The 25,739-nt window shown below is 41.1% G+C and overlaps 1 protein-coding gene across 1 annotated transcript in view; it reads left to right on the top strand.

The window, feature by feature from the left end:
* Positions 1-1,282: 1,282 nt before the first annotated feature.
* The window catches only part of LOC307249660 (acid-sensing ion channel 1), a 150,146-nt gene continuing 125,689 nt past the window's right edge, over positions 1,283-25,739 (top strand). The window contains exons 1-2 of the mRNA XM_080026493.1: positions 1,283-2,266; positions 9,531-9,726. Of these exons, the coding sequence (XP_079882619.1) occupies positions 1,902-2,266; positions 9,531-9,726 (561 nt within the window). The 5' untranslated portion in view covers positions 1,283-1,901. The remainder of the gene's footprint in view (positions 2,267-9,530; positions 9,727-25,739) is intronic.

Below are 25,739 nucleotides of genomic sequence, written 5' to 3' on the forward strand. Positions count from 1 at the left end.
GAGCTGCAGCTCTTTTTAAAAAATAGGCCATTGTGAGATTAGCTGAACTTCAGCATAGTACAATAAATTATCTGAAAGTTTTTTTCAGCAAACAATTAAAGAAAAACGTATTAGTGACCACTAAGACCATATAATATGGTGTATAATAGTACCGAAAAGTGTATAATATGGGAGCTTTAATCAATTCCTGCAAACTATAAGTTAAGGTCTTGCCACCATTTTGAAATGATAAGAAAACAAGTATTCTTTTTTGAGTCAACGTTGTCTGAAATTGTAGGTTCAGTAGCCCTACAATAAACTTCTCAATATTTCTGGTAAATGTAGTAGGCCTAAGCCTGTTTGGTGCCATTGTTTTGAGTTTTCTCAAATGTTTTGGTCTTTGTTTATGTTGTAGCGGTTTGCCATTAAAAGGTCACCATACTTCAGCAGCTAGGCCTAATAATAGCCTTCTGATTGTTACCGGATGTAGCCTACTTAAACCGAGAATTACCTTTTTAAAAAGCAGCTAAATGAACTCACTCTAATGTCCTGTACATAATCAGGTAACGTTAAGCGTGATGACTGCCAAAAGAAAAAACAAGAAAACAAATAGTGATTAAAGGGTCCACTTTTGGGTAGGTCTAGGTCCTAATGACTCATTTCTGAGTCATATCATTGCTGACATTGTAGACTGAGTGGGCTTACCTAACGTTAGCTCGCTTCTGGGTAAATAGCTTCTGGGTAAAGTGCGGGCATTGCTGAAATGACACCGACGTTGGACTTCGTCACCCGGTGTAGAACACTTGCCATCCTATCCGCGCGCTCTCCTGTTTGGGGCGAATTTAATTGATCCGGGCAAACTGCGACCGCCTCTGGTTTCCCCCGTCAATTCATTACGCTTAGCATTTCGGGCGCTTAAAGCATTTTTTTCCTGCTCATGCAGCTACCCATTTTTATTTTTTATTTGTGTTCCGGACAACTCTTAGACAAGGATAAACCAGTGGGAATCTAAATGAAAGCGTAGTAATCATCCCTTGATTCCCTGCATTGTTGTGGAGGGAGGCAGCAGCTCGCTCGGAGGAGGAGGAGGAGATGGATGAAAGGGGAGGCGAGCAGAGGCGCACCGTGGCGGCTACCTGACGGACCCAGCTCCTCTGTGTGATGCAGCTGTTTACGCTGAATGTGAAAAACCCAGGACGCCCCCGACGACTGCTTTCTTTCAACACGCTAACGAGCGAGAAATCAGCGAATATTTGTTATTCTGCACGTGTTGGGGATTGCATTTTAAGAGCAAGGAAAGCCATGTTGCCAGTCTACTATCTGCCTTACACACACAGAGAGACAGGGAGAGAGATGATTTGATTCTCCAATTCAGATTCCCCTCTCTTTTCCTCGAGGAGATTTGTCTTGTTTGTTTTCTCCCTTCGCAACCGCAATCTGTGTTTTCCTCTTTCTTTTGCAGACCTGCCCAGTGACTTGACTTGTTGTTTTTACAGTGCAAGCAACATATCAACTCGGTAAATAATAATACAGAAGTGTGTGCGAGGAGAGAGGACGGCGTTAATGGCATCTATCAATGCGCGCTCGACACCGGGCTATTAACTGTGACCCTATAGCTGAGGTACAACACACGCTTTCCCCATCTTTACTTTTCTCCAAGTGTTTTGATGGAAGGACGTGGTGTCTGAAGGATATATGGGTAGGCTATGTCGGGTTGTTGTTTTGTTGCCGACTGTCAGTGACGCAACATCTCACACCGACTGCATGAGGAATACACGCTAGAAAGGGCGTGAACTTGCGCGAGACACTAACCTCCTTCCCATTAAGAAGAAAGCATCCACTCATCATCTATAAAGCCAGCTTCCCTCTCTGTGCCAACCCCCCCTAGCCGTCATTCACCCCGAACTCATCCCGGGGACATAATGGATCTCAAAGCAGAGGACGCGGAGGACATGGACTACAAGCAGCCGGCTCCCATTGAAGTTTTCGCCAGCAGTTCCACGCTGCATGGCATCGCGCACATGTTCACCTATGAGCGGATGTATATCAAGCGCACCCTGTGGATCTTGTTCTTCATGTGCTCCGTGGGTGTGCTGGTGATGGTGTCTGTGGACCGCGTGCAGCTCTACTTCCAGTACCCGCACGTCACCAAGCTGGACGAGGTGGCCGCGTCGATGATGGTGTTCCCCTCAGTCACCTTCTGCAACCTCAACTCCTTCCGCTTTAGCAGGGTGACGCGCAACGACCTGTACCACGCGGGGGAGCTTCTCGCTTTGCTCAACGGCAGGTGTGTGTCTGTGTGTGTGTGTGTGTGGGGGGGAGGGTACCATGTGCTTTATCAGTGCGTTAAGGGCCACAGTGGGTCCCCTGTCAGAAGGCTATGCATATACAGTCTGACAAGCCTGTTCCAACTGTAAAGTGATTTAATAGCAGACAGTCCCTGATCTGCTAATTCTCACCACCAACAGTAAGACCTCCAGTTGTAAGTCACTTTCGATTTAAGTGTCTGCTAAATGACATATGTGACAGTGTGATATCAGTTAGGTTAAAACATGTACTCAGCACACACACACTTGCTGCTTGGATGATAAGCTTTTTGCCTCAAGGAAACCAATCTGTTAGGTTTCAGTAGTTTCAGGGTTTGATTGGGAGTCCACTGCACAGTATGAGACGAGGCAACAGTCACAAGATTGAAGTATTTGAGTGGAAGGGTATAGGCTACATTTTTATATTGTACATTCTTCTGTAGGTATCATGAAACTGAACTATTATTCATTCTAATAAGGTGAATATCATTTCAATTGATAATCACAAAATCCTTGAACCCCACTGACTAAATTCCAGAACTCCGTCTTTAGAAGAAGGGCAGAGGGGTGACGCTCAACTTGTAACACTTAGCAGTTTAAATCCAAAGGGAACCAGTGAACTTTGAGCTTCTATGGATTCCTCACATGAAGGCCACCTTGGTTTTGCTTTGAGTTCTTTGATGTGTCACATGGAAAAGCAAAGCAGTGTTTTATCACCTCTCTCTCTTTTGTTGTTAGGCCACCGAGGGATGTGTAAACAATGTGGACACAACATTCATAACCTTTTACGGCTCTGAGAGTGTACATGAACTTGGACTGACCTAAGCCTGAAGTCATAGAGAGTGAAAAAAAATGGCTAGGCTACGCATGAAATGTGTTTTCGAAAGAAAGAAAAAAGCAGAGAAAGGTCTCAGCATTGGACTCGGTTATTTTAATAATGTTGTGACATTTGAGATCACGTCAGCTGAACTCCACACACTACATTTTGTATTTATGAAGGCGTGTCTGTGGGACCATAATGAAACACACCTCTAACATCAATCCATTGAAATATATGTGTTGAGAAGGAACACGTTTTGACGCGTGTCGTGAATCCTCCGGGTTAAAGATAACTGATGAGCTCTTTCTAAGTGGTTAATATAAGATGATGAAGGGAGAAAAAATGCCAGAGGCGCAATTTCTTCCCTCATCCTTTTACAGTTTATGTGAGGGGAATATCTCAATAGTGGATAAGTAGAGACGAGTACATTTTTGAAAATCCCATGCTGACAACGTATGATGAGTGAGTGTGTGTGATTCACAACCGCCGTCTCCTCGCTTTGCACTTGTTGCTCTCTGCTGTGCTTTGATCATTTAGTCTTTTTTTTGCAGCCGTGACAAGCACACTGTTGACTGTTGAAACTTATCGACTTTTCAAAGGCCGCCAGTTGATTCTGATAATGTTGTTCACCATTATAACACAGATAGCCTACCTTCACTCTGTGTCGAGAGCTATTAGCTGTACCATTCACAAATACAGAAACATAGACGCAGCATCCGGCAACAATAAAAGCTCTTACTTCATACAAGCACATTTAATACTATCTTGAACACGTTTTTCAGTTTATTTTTAGCTTATCGATCCACATAGCTCCGCTGCCCAAGGCACAGTTGGGAGAGTTCCTCTGTGGTACATATATGCTAGAATGACATAAATCCAATTCTGTGTTTTCTCACTGAATATCACTGCTATGTATGTGACCTCTATATATACATCACAGGTGATGACCTTACGGGAAAAGTAATAGATTGCATTGCTTGGGGCCACAGATCTATAGTGCTGCTTAGTGTGGTATGGATTTCAACCACTGTGTCTACATCCTACATGCATTTGTTGCTGTGTTTGTAATGTCAGTTGTAACGGCAATTCGGCGAACCGTTTAAATATCAACACAGGCTCCCACCTCTTTGATGTATTAATGCGTCAGACCGATTTATTGCGTGAGAAAAAAGTGAGATGCACCAGAAAATCTGTCACTGACTGAACAAGAGAAAACGGAGAAATGAAAGCGGTGGCACTTGACTCTGGTGACATTGCAGCAAGCCGATTTTAGATGGTGGGAGGGAACCGCGTGCAGAGGCAATTACCTTGTGTCTCATAAGCTGCGCGATGAACAAGTCTTTATCCCTGTGTAATTAGTGCTGTTTGTTAAGCTACAGAGTTGTCCCGCCGATTAACACTTCTCATCTTTCTCACAGTTTTCCCCCCCCCTCCTCTCTCCATTCCAATTTGCTTTTGAGGGAGACTTCCCTTTTACTTCTTTGCCCGCTCGAGAGATTGGTGGAGTATGTGACATTTTTCTCTAAAAAAAGAAAAGAAAAGTAAAGCATTGTTAGCAGGTCTTACTCTCTGACTGTCTCACAGAGGTAGAACAAGTACGTGTGATAAGCACTTTTCAAGGAGAGAAAAAAACAAGGGAATAGGGAAACAACTTGAACCTTGCTGGTAGATAAAGTAAATGATTTGTTCCCTGCTTTCTAGACACTGCTTTTAAATTACAACATTGATTTGGGTGGAAACAACATTCCAGTGGTAAACTTCTTGTTATCAGGCGGCATGCTGGGCTGGGTTAGAGAGAATATCGTAGGAGAAAAACAAAGTGTCATGTGGCTGTGCGTCTGTGTCCATCACTGTCTTAGGAGGAAGCAGCAGGCAATATCAACCCTCTGCAGTGATGCCAGGCTGTCTCGGAGGCTCTGAAGTTTATAGCTTAGCTACTAACTTCACCTCAACTCCACTCCGGCAGTTTCTGCACCAACTCAAAAAAATAATCAATCACTTTCTCATTGTCTTGCTGCAGGTTGAAGTCACACTTGGCAGTGCGGAACATTACGACTCAATTGCTTTAATTTTATATTTTATTATGCTGCAATGGCAATTATAGGATCATTAACAAATGAAAGGTCGTTCTGTGTGAATCTGTGGGGGTAGATGTGGTGTATATGCTGCCAAAAAAGTCTTCAGCTCATGAAAGTCAAATAAGTCTGCTGCTTGAACAGTTATCAAAGTTTTAAATGCTCCCTGAGCTGCTTGCAATCATGCTCTAAATTGAGCTGTGTGTATGTAATGCGCGACAAATTTTGACCTTGTTATCTTTCTCTGTAAAGTCCTAATCAGCATGGTGCTGAAAAAAAGGGCTTGCTAGAGGACATTGGGAGGCCAGATCAACATGCAGAAAGAAAGAGTCGTCAGTTCTAAAGATGTTTTTCCAGTAGTGGGTTCATTTGCATTAGGACTGTGATTGTTTACGAGAGAGAATTTTAATTGGGGGGAACGTAAGTGGGCAATTTACAATTAGGTCAATGGTTTTAAAAGATAAGGTGATACATCATGGCAAGGAATTGCATGTTATTACTATATTTTGCTTGTTTGGTTGGTTGTATGCGATTGCTTTTCAATGAAATAGAGGTTTGTTTGGGTTTGCTTCACCTCTCCGTGACCCTCGTTTGCAATTCTGTGATTGTACCCAAAGTGCCATAATAACCACAGGTGCACTATCATTAGGATGTGATTTATAAAAACTCTGCTGCCAGGAATCATTGCAGTTATTCTTTTTCAAGGACACTGCACAAACGATCCGACCCTCGTTAGTATCCGAGTTCAATTAGCGCTAATTGGATAATTACCGGAGATTGTATCAAGATGTGTTCATTTATTGTGTCACACAGCCTGTGGTTTCAATACCAACTTAATACAATGAGAGTTATGAACCGCTTTGGAGGAAGATTGTATTAGTTTGTGACCACAGTCTCTACGTATCAAAGTTCACTCTGTAAACATTGGTGGCTGGTATTTAGTCCCTCCTCTCATGAGGTGGCAAAGTGATGCAGAGGCTCCTTCACTCGTTTTAGTTCCCGCATGAAAATTAAAGTGCTTGTGGCCCGTAATCCAGTTTGGTCTCCCCCGCCCTTACGTAGTGAGTTTGCAGTGATTGCTTTAGGGAGCAGTGGCAGGGCAATATTAAAAAATCTTCCCCCATATTATTGTGATTGTATGTGCTTCAACTAAAGCCTCCTGACTCTGGGATCTGAGCACTGCGTCTTAAGTGCTCTCCTGGCAGCTTGGTGTTGCTTATGAGACAGAGGCTCAGATACAATTCAATTAAGTTCAGGATATACCACCACAGGCAGTATCTTCTTATTACAACAAGGCATGACAATGTAGGGATGTAGTACTCAAGCGTACTAAACTGGTTTTGAACTCTGCTTTTTTATCAATCATACAACTGTTTCCGTCAGTCACTGGCCTGTGATGTGATTTTAAGATGCTATTTCCAGGACCCCAGATAAACCTCATCCTAATATTATCATTCCTATATGCAAGGTTATTATAATGTAAATCAGTTGTGCCTAACTTACTGCAGTCAATACATCTTTTGATATATGTAGCTGGTTGGTGAAAGTGTAGTGCATTGGAATATAATATTGTCTAACAAAGATAATATTGTGAACTGATAATCCAGCAACATATGCAGTGGGGATGGTGCTCCTGAATGCAACCATTTTAAATCATCTGGTGACTGTTTTCCATTTCCAATCCACCGGAGCAATAGTGTGAGCTCAAACCCCCAGAGAAGCTTTCACATTTGTTCTTATTCAACAAATAAGACCAAATTCTCACCATTCATTTCCCTTTAAAGCAAAACACCTAATCCATTGTGTATTCCTTAAGTAGATGGGTCATTTGTGATAAAGGTTTCTGGAGCAATATTTAGAGCTGCTGTCATGCATCTGTCCTGGTAATTAACGTCTTTGAAAAACAATGTTATTCATACACTTAAAGCCAACCACATCACACATTTTCAGTGCACACACAACACTGCAGTGATGAATTAAGCCTACATGACCTTATATTGATACACATTCATAAACAGTGAGGGCAAAGAACCAACAAATCATTTAATTATTTATGAACAATGTGATTATTTGCGGTGACTTGTCTGTTGTGCTGCTATAGTAAATACAAATAGTATTGAATTTGTGGAGAAAGGTATAGAGTCTTGTTATACACTGCATGGCAATATGATAACACTGATGTTCTGCTCACTGACGTTATACCGTTTACAAGGTGCAAATGTGACTGTTGAATCTTTGCATGGGAGGAGAAATTACCGTTGTAATTAAACAATGCATCATATCAACAAGTATCATTCATATTATGCAAGCATTTAATTAGTCTGCAGAACAGTCGCTGTCAGAACAACAGTCTCAATGTTGTCTGTCACGGCAGTGTTAACTTCATCTTTAACACTTTCGCATGATGGATTCCTTTCTTTCATCAGTGTTATGAGTGCAGTAGAGAGACACTGTCCTCATTTCAAATTACAGCACATACTGTCTCACATGGTGAATATTTTATCTCTTACTGTTTGTAGCAGGTAAACACTGTAGCTGCAGTGCAACATATTACATTTGCTGTAATTTGGAAGAGACTAGAGTTTGAAGATACTACGTTGTCGCTTGAATATTAAGGCAGTGCTCACAAAAGAAAATAATGTAATATTTCATTTTTTATTCATGGATCAACTTACATTATTCCCATCATCAAGGGACAAAATCTTGTTCATGAGCGCCGCACAGACAAAGCTTGACCTTGTGGGAATTTTTATAAAAATCCATTAAGATCTGCCACCAATTATGGTTAGAAATAGTGCCCATATCCATGAGCAATAACTCCGCTGTCTGCGTCCACAAAGTCAACCACAGATTTATTGCCAGAGGAGAAAGGTATGCCTTTGTCTTCCTTTGTCTCTCATGATTTTCAATTCTAATTCCGGTTTCACCTGCTTATTCAGGTTTGCAAATGGAGCTGTCTAAAATGACAATAATATGAACCCTGTTATACCTTTTAATAATCAAAACCCCTTCACCTTTCCCTTCTCTTCGCAGTACTCTAATTTGAAGTGGGACAGAAGGGGTTAATACCTTGTTATTTCAGAAAAACCATTATGCAGTTTACAGCACCATCCATTCTGATGAGACTCTTATGTATCCAAACAAATTATTTTCATAAGTGTCTGTCAGTAGTTCTTAATCTATGCACTCCACAATTTGGACGCGTGTACACCCCCTGATGGCCCATCACTCAGCAGGGGTCATCAACTGGGCTGCCTTTCTCTCCGAGCGGGGGCCACACTAGTTAATTGAGGTTAATTTCTATCTGTGAATGGCTGTGTGCAGGTGCTGGAGGGTTGATGATGGTGATCAAGTGGAGGTCACAAATGACTTCACCATTTGTAGTTTAGTTTTCAATTTGGTGTGTGTGTTGGTAGTACGAGCAAAATGAAACATACGTGTGTGTGTGTGGAATGAGTCCTCGTTATGCTTCACTACATTCTGGACCTGATTATGTTTTTGTTCCTGTAGCAGATGCTGTGTGTTTTTTTTCAGTTCTTTGCTTTTGATTTAAACATTAATTGGTCTCTGCCCGCTTCCAGAGTGTGCAGGCTCCTCACCCTGAATAACAGCATTGTGGACATTGTTTTGCTTACTACGTGGAAACACTCTGCCACCTCAGTTAATTCTAATTATTTGGCAGATTGATTAACATGATTGTGTGAAAAGAAATACTCCCGTCATTTGAATAACGAGCCTTTTTCTCTGCGACACCCGCTGTGGCTGGTGCACCACAGCTAGGCCTGCCCGTTTCAAACAGCATGTGGATAGTATTGTGAAAGCTTGCTGACTGCTGCAGGCCTGGTAAAGCTGCTATGCACATGTGTACGTACCCTTAGTTCCGTTAGAGGGTGAATTGGCTCTTTTTGTTGCTTGCTTTATTAATTTTTTAACATTTTAATCCCTATTATCCTGCCAAAACGTTGTGTCTAAGGGAATTCCTTGAAGTCATGTCTATTTTTTCCTCTTTAATGGGGTAGGTTGTGCTGGAGGATGATTATGTTTAAACATAATAGGCTGTTAGGAATTACAGTCCATTTCATTTTCTTTGTCGTAAATTGAATTTGTTCATGTCTTCTGTTGGTATTCATTCAGACGTAAGCCATTTCAAAAATACATGTTCTTATGAGCAAGAGAAATTATTAGAAAAAAAAAACAGTTGCATGTGATTTTGAGATTAAATTCAAACATCAAAAATGACAGTGCTGTTATGTTGGTTTCATGACCCAAAAACCTTTATGTATGTACTGTATGTACGCATGTGCTTCCGTGTTTCCGCATTGAACTAAGTCCAAAACCATCTTTGTCCAGGTATGAGATCCGGGACCCTCACATGGTGGAGGAACACGTCATGCAGGTGCTGAAGGAGATGGCCGACTTTGACAACTACAAGCCCCGCCCTTTCAACATGCGTGAGTTCTACGACCGGACGGGCCACGACATCAAGGACATGCTGCTCTCCTGCTACTACCGAGGCATGGAGTGCAGCGCCGAAGACTTCAAAGTGGTGAGTGAGCCGTGCGTCAATGGTTAAAAAACGCTCTCTGCATAGGGCCAGCTGAGGCCTGCCAAGACTACATAGGGTCAGCTGGGCGTATGTTCATAACACAAGGTCAGCTTTGATATGGTTTTATAATAACATCCATCCATATAATACGACCTCTGTTGAGCAATTGTCGCTTTTGGGGGATGTGACACAGCGGGAAAAGGTACAGTAGTGAATTGAATAGGCTGATTTTTTTACTACCCTTTACTTGATCTGTGGGGCCCATTGAGTCCACAATCCATCTGTTCCCCATCTGGATGGAATCATAGGATGGAGAAGCATTGTGTACACTGGGGCCAACTCACAGGCAAAGAGCAAACGGAGTTGTACGGTGACACACAAACCCTGTACAAGTCTGTTGCGACTGCACACTGGTCTTAGTTTGATAGTTTGGATTGTCTAAAGCTTGAGCAATGCTCTCATAAAAGGTTTGAAATTTGGTATTTTTGCTGAACCCTGGGTCAGTCCCATTACAGTTGCTCTTTGAGTAAGAAGTTTTGATAACATTTGTCGCTGTGGGAGATTTTCCGTGCGTTTTTGTTTTTCTCATCTATCATGTGGTTACGAACATGATCCTGTTATTACCTGGAACCTGTGTGACCTCTTCTATCTCTTTAACAGCGTAAAGAGAAACACTGGCCTTATTGAAGCTCATGGCACCTTGTCCTGATGGTGTAGCTGTGTTTTTTTTCTCCATCAGTTACTGTGTAGTCATTTCAATCAAATAACAACCACAGCACCTGTTTATATATAGCGACACGGCTTGCTCTATCGACCGCCTTCCGTCATACTCCCATAAGAATAAGGGGTTGGTCATTTGGCGTGTGTTTTGCTGACATCAGGAAATGTACAAACATAGTTATTGTTCCTCTTTAATTTGCTGGGTGTTTGACTCTGCGTTTTGGTGCTGGAAATATGTAGCAGGCACTGTGTTTATCGGAGCTTTTTCGCTGACCACGGCTGCTTACTGCATCTGGAAATGGGCTTCAGCAACTCTCAACAATACAGTTAATGTGTGGGCCGAAATACTATACAATGAAACAAAGCTGCAGAGACGGCTGATATTTCTTTAAGTGTTAGCATTACTACTTAGAGCGACAATTTTCAAATTACATATTGCACATTATATTTTTTAAGTTATAATTTTATGTTCCTAATTTTGAATCTGTGAGACAGCAGTTACTGTAGATACGACATTAGCAAGTGGGGCCACCCTGTTGTTGCATTGTTGTATGTGAAACATTATTCTAAATGATGTATGTATAATCGTTAGCCATTGACCAGTTTAGTAATTTAAATTTCCACTGATGCTGAATTGAAATTATATTGTAATGAATACAAGCATACATTTGCAAGACAATTGCAACTCAGAAAAAAACTTTGCGGTAACTGTCGCTAGAAAGGATACATTAGGAATCACAAAATTAATAATATTCCTTTTCTTTTGAAACCAACCAGGCAAAACAAAAAAGTATTCACTGTAAAATGTTACTTATTGCAACCTGTGATATGACAGGGAGCTAATCCAGACAAAGTATCTATCCAGCAAACGCTGATTCCAGAGCAGGCAGCAAGTAATGATGTATCGATAATGTTGATGTCTCCTAAGAATCCTGTGGTAATTGCAATCTAATGCACATTTGTAAATATCTCCTATCCAGTTGCCATAGATCACTGAAAATGTCATCTTTGGTTAATCTATTAGCAGATACTGCACGCTTGCTTCTCAGGAACTTTGAACTGTTCCATTGCACCTCCTCTGCTCTACATTGAGTGATGTGCCCCCTGTACTTTCTGTCACTTGTTAAGGAAGTTTCTATGCCTTCAATAAGATAAACTGGGCTGGCTCTTTAGAAGTTGGAACATTTCCACACAAAACTGACCCTGACAAATTGCAGGAAACCTTTGTAAATCTTGCAAAGTGCATAGTTAAGTATGACGAATGCCCATGCATAGAGAAGGAGAGTCACTTTACGGATGAGATTGCAGGTGAGCATCAGATGACAAGCAAATCTGCTCTTCCAGACGAGTGCACAAGTTTGATAAATAACATCTCTGTATAGCCAGAGTGTGTCTGAAAGGAGTGAAGAAAAGGTTTATGAAATCTGGCCCCTCTGTGTCCTTCAGTGGTCCTTTGAGGTGGAATATCTCCTGCTCTGAGTGATTCTTTCCCCCCCATATCCTGTAAAACATACAGCAGCCAGTGACTGCGACACGGCACACATGGTGCAGCTCCTTTAATGTGCTGATGTGTCCACATTTACTGTAGTTAGTTGTGCTTATGGCAGATGGTGCTTTGCAGGGCTCTACGGTATTAGTACAGTGGTGGACCTGGATAGGACAGCTCAGCAGAGAGCACTAATGGTGTGGAAAGAATCTTCAGCATGATAGAAGAAGAAGAAAAAAAAGTACCATGAATGAACACTCCCACCAGCCTCTGTCCCCAAAGCCCATAGCATGAGAGCAGTAAAACTACGATTAACACCGCCGGCAGCTTCTGCTTGTTTAGCTTCAGCATCGGCAGAGTGCCTCGCTCGCTGCTCCCTGCCTGTGGAAGATAGCCAGAAACAAATGGTCTCCGCTATACATTTGGCATCAGGGAGTCCAGGAGCATGGCATCATTTTCATCAGGGCTCTGATAAAGGCGGAAAATAAAAACAGTCGGACAGTCGCAGCAAAAGCAGCACTTAAAGGTGCAATATGCAACTTTTGTTGTGTTTAGAAGTGAACATTAACTTATGTATATTCTGATGACTGAGACAACAACTTTCATCAGTGGAAAATTGGATCCCTCGAACACTGTTTGAAGTTATAGAAAGCTACACGAAGAGTTACTGTTTCACTGTGGTGGTTTACACCAGCAGGGCACACAGTTTTTTTGGAAGACATATTTCTAGTCTTACTTTCTGTTCCAGATGCCTCAGAATATTTTTGTTTTGTTAACTATGCAGACCCTGCCAATTTAAACAAAGCCCTCTCCCTTGACACTGCCCATTGCACCTTTTAATGCGGGTTGTCTCAGATGGGATGGTGAGAATCCGTAATGTAATACTAATGTTCTGATGCTTGACTAGACTTGTAGGCTTCACAGCTTCTGCAGTATCACAACAACTGATTTGACATTGTTTTCAGGTTCAAGTTCAGGTGTTGAGTCCACCATTATCCAGTCAATAGTACTGCATGTCCTTGCGTGAGGCCAACATTGTCACAAATGAATAGTCACACAGCAGGGTATAATACCCAGAAGGACACAGTAGTCAATTTCCCATCATTCCATCTGGAAATATCACAGATTACCGACTCCCTTTTATCTCTGCCCCCTTCAGTTCAGCTCATTGTGACCCTGCCTCATCTTTCTCCTTGAAGGAATTGCTAAATAGATACGCAGAGAGTTGGGCGTACGTCTTTTTCACTTGGCATACAGTGTCGTGCGAAAGTTTGTGAACCCCTTTAGCCTTTTGGAATTTTATTTATTTTAACCATTATTAATTAATTTTTTTCAATACCAGTATTTTTTATATGAAATAACAGATGTTTGTTTATCAATTCAACATTTTTCTTTTCCAGAAATCAATTGTTAAAATAGATAAAACAAATTATTTGACAAATGTTGTATGTGCAAAAGTTTGTGAACCCTAAGCTGCATTGCTTAAATCGAGCAAGGTAAACACAATCAGGTGGGCCAAACTGATTGATGAAATAGACCAATGTAATGAGAGATCTTTAGGGAAGAAATTGGGTGGCACTATAAAACAGATAAAACCAGGTCAGTTTAGGCCCACCAAACTGAACCCATACAGGTCAGACATGCTCAAAGGGGAAAAAATCTCAGAGGATCTCAGGAATAGAGTTTTGATGTTGCACATTTGTCTGGGGACAGCTATACATTCGTATAAAAAGTTTGAGCTCCATCGGCCCACCGTGAGGCAAATCATCTACAAATGGAGAGCTTTAAGAGTGACTTAACATCTGCCTAGAAGTGGACTTCCTTCAAAAATATCCTCAAGCGCCACAAGAAAAGGGAATTTTCAGGTAAAAGCCAACCCACACATTACATCTGGAGATTTGCAGACCATTTGCCACCACCATTATTCACTTGGGAGAAGGTTCTCTTGGTGGTAGGCAGAGTTGCGTTTTTGCCCAAACATGGCAGTTTTGGTTATGACCAATCAGATACATTTTGGACTAATCTGTCCTAGATGTTGCAAGAGAGGTCTGCAAATCACTAGATGTAATGTGTGGGTTGGCTTTTAACTAAAAAAATACTTTTCTTGTGGCGCTTGAAGATATTTTTGAAGGAAGTCCACTTCTAGGCAGATGTTAAGTCACTCGTAAAGCTCTCCATTTGTAGATGATTTGCCTCACGGTGGACCGATGGAGCTCAAACTTTTTTTGAATTAATTTATAGCTGTCCCCAGACAAATGTGCAGCATCACAACTCTATTCCTGAGATCTTCTGAGATTTATTTCCCTTTGAGCATGTCTGACCTGTATGGGTTCAGTTTGGTGGGCCTAAACTGACCTGGTTTTATCTTTGTTTTATCTAGTGGCGCCCAATTTCTTCCCTAAAGATCTCTCATTACATTGGTCTATTTCATCAATCAATTTGGCCCACCTGATTGTGTTTACCTTGCTCGATTTAAGCAATGCAGCTTAGGGTTCACAAACTTTTGCACATACAACATTTGTCAAATAATTTGTTTTAACTGTTTTAACAATTGATTTCTGGAAAAGAAAAATGTTGAATTGATAAACAAACATCTATTATTTCATATAAAAAATACTGGTATTGAAAAAAATGAATTAATAATGTATTTAAAGACATCAGGATAGAAAGATTAGGAATAGGTGGCCTACAGCTTCAGAACCATATATGCAGGAGATCATATAAAAATAGAGAGAGACATATTTCGACACATGGAGTACAAAGTCAGTTGTACAATGATAGGGTACGCAGTCTATCTTATTGCATCCCTAAGGAACCCTAATGAAGATGGTGTGTTGATAACTGATTGATGTCACAACTGCTAAGTTACCCCATGTTGAGCACTTCAAGACTCCCACGCCCCATTACAATCACCAGGGAAAACTCTGACAAACGTATAACTTATCGAGTCTCAAAGCTCAGGCTACGAGGGTTGGCAGAGAGAGAGAGATAGAGATAGAGAGTGATATAGAGGGCACATACGAAAGGAAATAAGAACAAGAGGGGGAACCCAGGTAAGTATTTGGGAAAGAACCGAGGATAATGGCAGAGAGCCGCAGAGAGGCACAAAGACGCAACACAGCAGCAGCCAACCCAGTCGTAGCAATAGAAGTGCTATCAGTAGCCAAACAGGTGTGTGCTCATTTCACCTCTCATAGACTGCAGAGCTGCACTGTACAGTATCTCATGTTTTCAGCTTCCAGGGTTTTTGCCCCAAACACTGTGAATTTTATCAGCCCTACAGTTCTCTCCATTCCAATATTGTGTATTTTGTTAAAAAATAAAATGCCTGCTTCTATCCAAATGCATAGAAGAAAATAATGTCATTGTCATGGTATTATTTAGACAAGAACTCCGGCTGTCTTGAATCAGAATTGAAGAATCATCACAATTACATTGGTTGTCTCTTTGTCCCTGACTGTCAATGGGCAGTCCGTGCACTCTCCATGTACAGGCCATACACTCCAACTCTACTCCAATAGTTCCTCCTGTATTCAGTTTTCTTTGTTAATGGCAGAATGGCATATTCACAAGAACGTTTAGCAGCCTCAGAATAATTTAGGAACATACTCTTATTAATTATTTTGTTTTGTTTCAAAGTGCAATTTTAGTCATTATACAATAACTAACTAGAAACAACAATACACACAGATCTCCCTGAAAACCCATTTAGTGTTTAACTCACAGCTTCAAATTATTGTGGGCCGTTAGTTTATGTTGGCTTGTCTTTCAGATAAGTTAAAAAAAGCTTTACATATTTGTGAGGTGGAATATATCTGTATAAATATTAGTCGTGTTTGTATTTAAGTTTTACTTATTGCCCTGTTAGAAAAACCTTTTGTATTTGTCTTTTCGGAAGTTCCCTTCAGCCCATTCAGTCATTTAGTCTCCAAGCTACCAACACCGCCGTCCACCTTTGCGTTACCCAGACTCCTGTGTAAGTATGACCATTACGATTCGATCAAGCCATTGGCTCAATTTCAGCTGTCCATTGAGTCCAGCTTTTGTGGTTACAGAGCAGTGTCATTAATGAGGTGAGTTCAATAGAGAAAGCCTTTCAGAGACACCTGCAAATAGATCGCCTTTCACAAACCCCCTTTGAATCAATCTAAAGTATAGGTTGTTATTTTAATGTCTTTCTCAAGGTTTAATTTTCTCTTTACATATCGAAGTTCATAGAGTTGTAGGTTGCTATAATGATTCCTCCTCCCACGTGAAGTGTTTTCTTACAATTTTAGGGAGAAATTATCCCTTTATTGTTTACAGATATGGTAGTTGTCCGTAGGCTTTGAGCTGGGGCCAGCTTGAGGCAAAGTATTTCTTGGTTTAATTCCTGGTGTCTATTATTATTATAATCTATTTTATTGATACTATAGCCATTAAATGTGATGACTGTTAGAACTGAAAGTCTTCTGAAGTACTTTCCATTTGTAATATCGGAAATGAAAGCCTGCTTTAATCTCCCATTCCTCATCAACATACATTTTTGACTCGGCTCACCTTTGTTCCTTTTTTTTATTTTACTTTTTTACTCATTGCTATTCCAGTGCCATCCATCAGCCCAAAGCCGATGATTCTGCTGTTCTTTTTGGCTGGACAATTCCCACCACTTTAATAAATCAATCAATTTGCTATTACTGTACAACTCAAAGACAAGGATCAATTAGGTTGGGACTGAGTAATGGATGCATCCACTATGGAACAAAATGCCTTCACTCAGAGTGTAACAATGCCAGTGGTTCTCCCTCCCTGACACTGTCTGGTCGTTTACTTTCCATCCTTTGGAAAGTAAAATTAGAGTTTGAATTGTGATGGTTCCCAACTTGTTTTTGCCTGAAGTACCGCTACAGGTCTATCGGATGAACTCAAGAACCCCTGGCTTCACTGCCACCGCGTGATGTTCTTCTGAATGGCTTTCAAACTGGAATGCTTACATATCTAAATATATGTATTGATAACAATATTGTTTTCCTCTGACAAGTGGCAGGTGCAAGTTTGGTCACTATGCAGTAGCATTGGCTTGTGGTCTTCGTAAGTATTGTCTGCTTTTTAAAAATAAGAAGTTACAAGGCAGAGATGCACATGAGTAAACAACATACAGCCGGCACAGACGCAACAGTGGGTGGTCTGACCGAAACAAGCCTTCCGCCTCATAGCCTAGTTTATGTTGACGAAAGTGGGAGATGATACAAGGCCTAGATTTCCTATTCCCTGTTTGAAAAAAGCCTCGCACTGCCAAAAGGCTTTTTTGGGACAAGATAGTTTCCTGATGTGTGACGTGCAGGGTAGACAGAAAATAGGAGGGAAAGACTGATGAAAGCAGGAGAGATCTGAGAATCCATTTATTCCATGTGACCCTGACATTGCTCCTACCCTTTACAAAAAAAAATATTTTTTAATAATGAATTGGGTGGTGGAGGGAGATGGGTTACGCAGTCGTGGTAGAGAGACTCTGGGAAAGAAAGAGAAGGCGAGAAGTTATCCCTTAAAGAATCAATTATAAACACTTTGGTGGAGATCAGAGGCAACGGATGGCTGCGCAGGGCTTCTGGAGGGAGGGCGACCAAGAGAAAAGTGGAAGGGGGAAGGAAAACCGCTATACGGAAATAAGAACCTCGGTGTGTGCCAGAGGGGGGAGAGCCTATGTGTGTCTGTAAGGAAAAAGAGTTGGGGGTTGATAGACACTGGGGGGAGACCAGCAGGGCACCAGCTGAATAAGAAGCAGGGTATATTCTGAGGTCTCTCTGCGTAAAGGTCCTCCGTGCATGCACACAGTGTGTAAAGCTCTCAGTCCGCTCCACTCCACTGCACTCCACACACAGCGGATGTATGTTTTTTTTCTTCGATTTGGCACACAGTCTTAGTGATTATTCACATGGCACTGGCAGGTAGCACACCGCTGCATTAGTCAGATAATTACCGTACAAAAGTCATTATTAGCAGAGCGTATTGTACCTCTGCCTTTCCATCATTTTGTAATTGAGTGATTTCTATAGGGAACCCCATGTATTTCCGTTGGTAGAGTACATTGGACATGTTTTATTCTGCCCTCTGTAGTTCATGCACACCTTTTGAATTCATTAAAGATGAATTACTGGAAGAAGTGATTAATGGTTTTGACATTTAAAGTTGATTCTGATAATTACCGCAGCTGATTGATGACTGCAAGTAGCAGCATGTGCCGTTTCCTGTGTTGCAGGGTGTAGCTTTTGTCTTAACTGTATTATTAAATATGACACTTGGCAAGGTGAGTGACAGCTAGGTCAAAAGCATGTCTCCTTTCCTCACAGATGACAGGGTACAGATGCTTTGTTCTTGCGCTTCAGCATCTGAGGTTAGGTAGAGGGATAAAAGCAGTTGGAACACCACTAGGTTCCCGTGGGATGCTAGGTTTTCATCTAAGCAACCATTGTCTTGATTGTTTTTTTCCTCTTTATTTGTCTCTTGGGTCCATCAACTTCCTTTTGACTTCAGTATGTTAGTTTCCCAATGGGAGGAAGATTAATGAATATGTGGCTTGTTGTGTTCTTGTTACAGATTAGAAAAACATATCATTTATTTCACAATAGAATATTTTTTTAAACTGTGTCCAAGTGTATAAGCAGGTACAGACAGTAGAATAAAAAAAAACTCTTTGAATGACTGCAATTCATTAAAGGAAAGTATTTCCACGTGATTAAATGGCTTTCCTTCAGCATGTTGTCCAATTTAATTTATTTTGGTTGATTCAATTTATTTTACACTAACACATTTACACTAGTGAATTAATACAACCCAGGATGATTAAATTGGCCCAACAGGATTGCTTAATGTTGACAGAAAGCCATTTAATGAAATTGAAATGCTTTAAATTTTTAATTAAGTTATTTTAAAACAGAAACTTTGAGTGTGAACATTATAGTGTGAACAGTAACTGATTTTGGTGTACATTAACTCAATATTAATAATCTATAATCAGTGACTTGGAAGACTACTTCTTACAAAGAGAAAACAGTATAGGAATGTGACTAAAGAGAAAAGTTGAAATAATGTTTCATCTTCTTAAAGTGATGCATAGTAGGTAATCAATCACGATATCTTTAGGATAGCGCAGAAAAAAAACGTGCCATAATTCAAAGAACAACAAATCCTTCATTTATGAGAAACTATCCCTGTTGAAAGAGGGAAAAGTGAGATGGAGGCGATGGAGCAGCCAAGCAGAAGTCTCAGAACAAAGCGTCCATATGCTGATAAATCCCTATCTCTTTGTTGAATACACCTGTGATTTCCTCGCTCAATTGATCTAACGATCTGGTTTTGATGTGTTCGCAGCACCTGCACCCGCATGTCTTCGCTGCCCCAGTCAGTCAGTCAGTCAGTCAACAGTTGACGACCGAATGTATAAGGGAGGCTTTTAAATCCCTCCTGATTAAAATAGAGATGTGTCACTCAAGGCTCAAACAACCTCAGTGTCTCCACATTATCATCATCCTTTCCCCCACCAAGGCCTGAAGGCAGCAGCTCATCCATTGTCGGTTGCATTTGTTTTCATTATTTTGACGTACATTTTGAGAGTTGCAACCTTGTGAAAACGGGGCATTGGTTATATTGGTATCTCTTAAGTCTTCATTTGAAAAATAAAGCAAAACATTTATGATTTAAAAACTATCAATAAATGTCATCGATTGAATGAAACTCACTACCAGAAACTAGCTTTTAGATTATAACTGGTTCAGGTTTTTATCTCAATGGTATTTTACTACAATGGGATTGGATTGAGCTTTCTTTATCACTATCAATAAGACAAATGGCGGTAGAACAAGAACATGATACAATAAAAGTTGGACTAATTAAAGAATTACAAATTGTCTTTCTTACTTGAACCTGCAAGTGGCTGAATACCCAGGGCCAAAATATACTGTAGAGTTCAGCAGTAAACAAACCGATAAACCATCGTGAAGATTAGCATTTATTACAAATATTAAAATGACGCTACATTTGCCATGAAAAATAATTGTGTTTGACTTGGACGCAGTGGACCTTGTAGAGAAACATTGTGTTTAGGACATAATTGGAACAGTTTTAAGTCTGGGATGTGTCCTGAGTAAAGACACTATCTTGAGCTGTGAGCTGGACAGGGCTGTGTCACTGCCAGATGATGGATCCAACAGTTTAAACCTACATGCCTTCCAGCTATGTTTCAACATTCAGCCCCTGCCTGGAGGATCTTAAGCAGTGCTCTTCTCATCCGTATGCTGCCTGACTGCCACTTTTTAATGTTTAATTAACAATACTATGCAATTGATTAAATGTGTATCTCTCCATCAATTCTAACCTCCGTAACCCTGGTGAAGCATCTTGCCTAACCCCTTCCTTCTGTGTTGGAGAAAACTGTCAGTCATGGCCTTTTGAATGTTTTCTCGTCTCTTTATCTCACTATTCCCCTGCCACAGGTTTTTTTTCTTTTCTTTTTCCCAGCAGTGGGGGTTGGTGAGGGTATTTAAAAGCATCAGAAATCACCTACAGATTGCTGAGTGTACAGTTCACACCAGCCCAGTCCCCTGTGTGTGTGCACTGCAGACCTCAGAAAGTTGCAGGCAGCAAATTCATGCAACCCATCTAATTTATGACTCTATTCAGTATGAAATATGTGTGTACGTGCGTGGGCGTGTGTGTTTGCATGTGTACAGGTCACACTCAGTAAAAGCTATAAATTAAAAAATCCAGAAGCAAAAGCCTTCTGCTTTTCACCAAGATGCTGACCTGCAACTTTCTTGGTTAAACCTCCCAAAAGCAAAGTTCATGTTCTGTTAAGGCTGTTGAGTTATCAGAAAAGTTACCACATTTTTCTACTGCTTCCCTCGTGGCTGTGTGTGTGTGTGTGTGTGTGTGTGTGTGTGTGTGTGTGTGTGTGTGTGTGTGTGTGTGTGTGTGTGTGTGTGTGTGTGTGTTTTGTAAGTGTGTAGTGTGCAAATGTGTTTTTAAATTTGTGTCCAACATTTTATAAACATACACACATTGTCTTCAACTCTTAACACTAACACCGTCAAGGCTGCACTCATATAGGCGAAGGAAAGGCATCTTTGTAATGATGCGACTGTGGCCACTGCCGCAGACCTCTTTTTAATATGGGAATGTAATTTTGTCGTAATGCCAGACTGTCAGTTACAATGGATGGGCCAAGCCTAGGTTACAAATCAACAGAAGGGAAGTGGCAGCAGAGCAGACACGGCTAAAATACTGCCGCTGCACCTTCATTCTGTCACCAGGTTTATGCTTACATGAGGAGCAAACAGCTGGGCAGATAAGTACTGAGATTATTAGTTTACTAGTGCAAGCCCGTCCAGAACATGCCTGTTCCGCTGCTTGGGTTGTGAATCACGTCTATTGGTGCTGTTATGCTTGCGGCAGACTCTTGTCATTTTTGGCCGGGTTTATGCATTTTTCTAAAAAACTGTTCTAAGGAACTCCTTGTTGCTTGCACCTGCCAAGTGTGAAGGCGATCGGATGAGGGAGATGACTTTTTTTTATAGTATGATGAAAGAAGAAAGGAAGACGGTAGTGAAGTTGTTGTACCCTGATAAACTGTATTACCTGAACCAAATTTTCAGCATTTCCCAAGAACATGTTTATTTTCAGCAGTGATAATTAAAAACGTGGAAAAAGACAGGCTGAAGTGTAGCGCCATTAAAATGTAAATAATTGAAGTGATTGGCCATATAAAGCTACATTCTTCTTACAAGCCCAGTGATTCATTTGTTATAGGTTTTCAGCACCTTTCAGAATAGTGACAGCAAAATGGCAAGATGGAGTTGGAGTCTATATGCCGTTTTTCAGTGTGCATATTTTATGAGCAATCATGTCCTAAGCACATCCACATCGACGGTATGGTAGTTTGGCAGAATGTGTCAGGGCTGATCAATGGATTTTTTATGGGAACTGGCTTCAGAAAGCCTGATGCATGTTTAATCCTCTATTTGCGCTCCCGATGCACAGTAAGCCCTGGAATGACGCAAACAAATAAATAGCGGCCAGCTGTGATTGATATTGATTCACACTGTCAGCGTGTGTCAGCAAGAAAATATAGCAGAACAATTATTTGATGAGAATTCACTTTTTGATTCAGTTATGGTTTAAATCACTTTTCACAATTTGAATGTAGCTACTGGTCTTTTGTTGATGCAACATTTGCTAGATAGTTATGGGCCTTCAGGTCTTCAAACCCACCTTGTCCATGGACATTAGTTTCAACACTTTGCCTTTCCTACACTGACACAAATGCATCAGTTTTTCTATTTCAAGGCGCTGCACAGTCACAGCACAGATAATTACTTTGGTCCAGCAGGCTATAAGAAGTTGGCGATTGGTGCTCGGAGAGTGAACCCATTATTTATTTATTTTCTTTGATAGTCCTGCTCTGGTCATGTCTGGGTCTCGCATTGACTTTTTCTTAAGGCACAAAATGTAGACAGTTTTCTGGTTCAGAGCCTAGTTTAGTCAAGGACCACAGCATTGACTCAACGTGTCAAAGGAATAAAACGCTTCCACTAAACACAGTTGTGCATGACTTCATCGCTTAGATTATGCTCAAGCGACTGGTGGCTGGTAGCGAGGGCTGGCGTGTCGTACGAGAGAGGTGTGTGCTGGTCTTCCCACTTGCATGAGGAATGTCTGTGTGCCTGGTTAAACTTCCTCGAGTGTGAGTGTCTCTGCGTTGGAATACTCCATGTAATACGTGTGTGTGATGAGATGGTTTTAAATCAAGAATAATTGAAAAATCTTCATTTTTTATATAGAGTTATCAGTTTAAAATAACTCTGTCAATGCCAATATACTGGTAGTTGCTTTCTCTTTGTGTGTACTGTGTCTATATCCCAACTGTATAGAATGTAAGGTGGGTGGTGTTTTTAGTTGTAATGCAAATCGCAGCCAAAGTCTGTCAGACTTGTTGCATACAGTGGACATTAATCGACAATAAAGGACACAGTTCGACCATACTTTACGTAGCTTGATGATTCTGATGCCTTTGGTGTTCCTTTCTTAGCCCCGGTGAGTGAGTAAAGTGAATTATCTCAATATAGCAAGCTGAGTGCCATAAAAACACCACTTTGGGTTTTCTGTTTAATGGCATGCAAATAACAATATGAAAAAACTAAACAAAACTGTCCATATATAGAATTGTTGTACTGCCTAAAAACATTGATGCGACAGGTTATGCCAGATATCACCAACACTAAGTGTGAATGCTTGAGTGGATCTTGAGCGTGAGCGTGTCTGTGAATGTACAATATGTGTGCATTCATATGCATGATTACATGCATATCCCCCACAAGCAAGTGCCGCAGGTCACTGCACTCTAACCTGGAGTGTGCCTCAGATATTCTGGAAGAGACAAGACATCACACACATTTAGCAGGAGTGAAGAGCGCAGCAGTAAACAGCTATTACTATGCACCGTCACACACTGAACCCACATGACAATTACTGCCTGTCTTTTGGTCCAAGTGGATTTGCTTGCCCATTAGTGTCATATATTAAAATGTGGGATACCAAAAAGCACTATTTTGTTTTGCAGTTAAAAAGGTCTTAATGACTTGTTTGGGTAATGAAGCAGCCAGCCACGAGGCAGGGAGGAACAATGGCACACATGGCAACCTGCCCTTGCCTGTCATTGCCTGAATGGGCTCCATTTCCTGTTATCGTTCCTGATAACATTCCCTCCCTCTGTTCTCTCACATCAATACTGCATAGTGTGACCATGAGCATGTTACTCTATGTGCATATTATGTTCCTCTTGCTAAAAATCAAGAACAACATAATCCAGTATGAAAAAGCCCACAGTACATCTCGATTCTCCGTCTGCATCTGAGTATTACATGTTTAAACCTACATACAAGCTCTTTGCATGCTCGTGGCAGCATTGGTTTAAGACGTTAGAATACACCAATGGAACTGAACTGACTGAATGAACCTTTAAAGTGGACCTATTATACTTTTTGACTTGTATGACCTATAAACGTTGTTATAATGATTTATAGTCATATTTAACCATACTAGCGTATCAAATAATTAAGTACATGCATTTAGACGTATTCCCTGCTGACCGTCTGGGGTGGCTGTGCAGAGCACTAAACACTAGGGCAGCCGGTCGAGAAATCACGTGACAAATTGGTTCAGAATTTCCTGATAATTTTGTCGTCACGAAAAGCGGATGTTTCCATGTATGGTAATGCTGCTCAGGCAAGCTCCGGCCATGCCCCCACCTTCCTGCTCTGAAATCTCCCCGCGCTCTGCTGAAAATGTTCCGGAAGGAAGGTAACCAATCACAACGGAGTGGGGTTTGCAGGAGGGCAGTGGCGTTTTCTCCCGGAGGCCAAGGGAAGCCAGGCTTCCCTGTTTTTTAGGCTGTAGTTGTCATCCAATAAAAACATTTATATTAACAGTTTCGGTAATTATTTGGTGCTGTGTTGCTGTCATTTCTTCCCCATTTTTCTCCTCTCATTGAGCATTTCACAATGCCCGAAACAGCGCCCCTTTAAAGTTACATACTGAAGACGCGGTGAAACAAGACACTGCACACTGTATGTCTGCGAGGAAGCCAGCCCGAGCTGGCATCCCTTAGTGAAAAAAAGAAAGAAGGATTGACCAATCAGGTGAGGCTATTGTCATGACACTGCCCTCCTGTGATTGGTCAGTTTTCCCGGCGCGGGTAAACTGTTCCCTGAACTGTCCGTGTGTTATGTTTTGTGTTATTTTATTGCTAATTGTGCCTTGATTGCCTGGATTAAGTTGCATTGGTATCCACTGAAGTTGTTCTTGGCCTAGTTCCTAAACGAAAAGGATATAGAAAGTATGTGTGTATGTCAAGCACATACAACTGATTGTGAGTCATGTTTCACGTGAAACTTAAAATAGCCTACGTAAAACGTCTCCTAATTATATTGTGAATGAATTCGAATCTGTATTGGGCATTAAGCGACTAGTTGTGCATTTCGGTCGGGTGGGGGGGTACATTTATAATTGAATAAGATGATTAGGAGAGAGAGAGGTGTGTGTGTGTGTGTGTGTGTGTGTGTGTGTGTGTGTGTGTGTGTCGGACAGATTACAGGCGTGTGTAAATCCTGGTAAAGTGACCGGGCGCTATAATAGCTCTTGTAGTTACATTAAATACAAGCTGCAACGTAGCCTACCCTTTTCTGTCCCCCAACTTCCAATAAACATGTAGATTAAAGGTGTTGTCTCACTTGGCTTCCTCAAAAAAAATCCCCATGCCACGCCACTGCAGGAGGGGGAGAGGGGGGGGGGGGCGGAGAAGCACAGAGCCGAGTGTGGAGCAGACTGCTGTGCTCGCTAGGGTGAGAGGAAGAGTGTCCCGAAAATCTACATGGTTTTTTGTGATGTGATTCTTGTCAGGTTGCTCTATAGCAGTTTTTAACAAGAAATTAAGACCAGAAAAGTAGTATAATAGGAGATCTTTAAGAAAAATTTAATACATGGTGACGTGTGTTCGATATTTTTTCATGGGCAACCCTTAATTTACCAGACTATCACCATTAGCTGAACCCTACAGTGCAATACATATTCCACACTATTGCCTCCTGTTGGCTTTTCTGTCTATGCGAGGCATTAATCAGGTGAATTTGGATCGAAGGTGTTACTAGAATTATTAAAAACCAAGTGTTTGTAATAAAAGAATTTGAGTCAAGGCAGGCTTCAGAGCAGGTGAAATTTACTTGCGGACAGCAGCAAGGGAATCAACAATGTATCTGGTTTGGTACATGGTTGAATA

The sequence above is a fragment of the Ammodytes marinus genome (genome assembly GCF_949987685.1).
Source record: "Ammodytes marinus genome assembly, chromosome: 4".
In the NCBI taxonomy this organism is placed as follows: domain Eukaryota; kingdom Metazoa; phylum Chordata; class Actinopteri; order Uranoscopiformes; family Ammodytidae; genus Ammodytes; species Ammodytes marinus.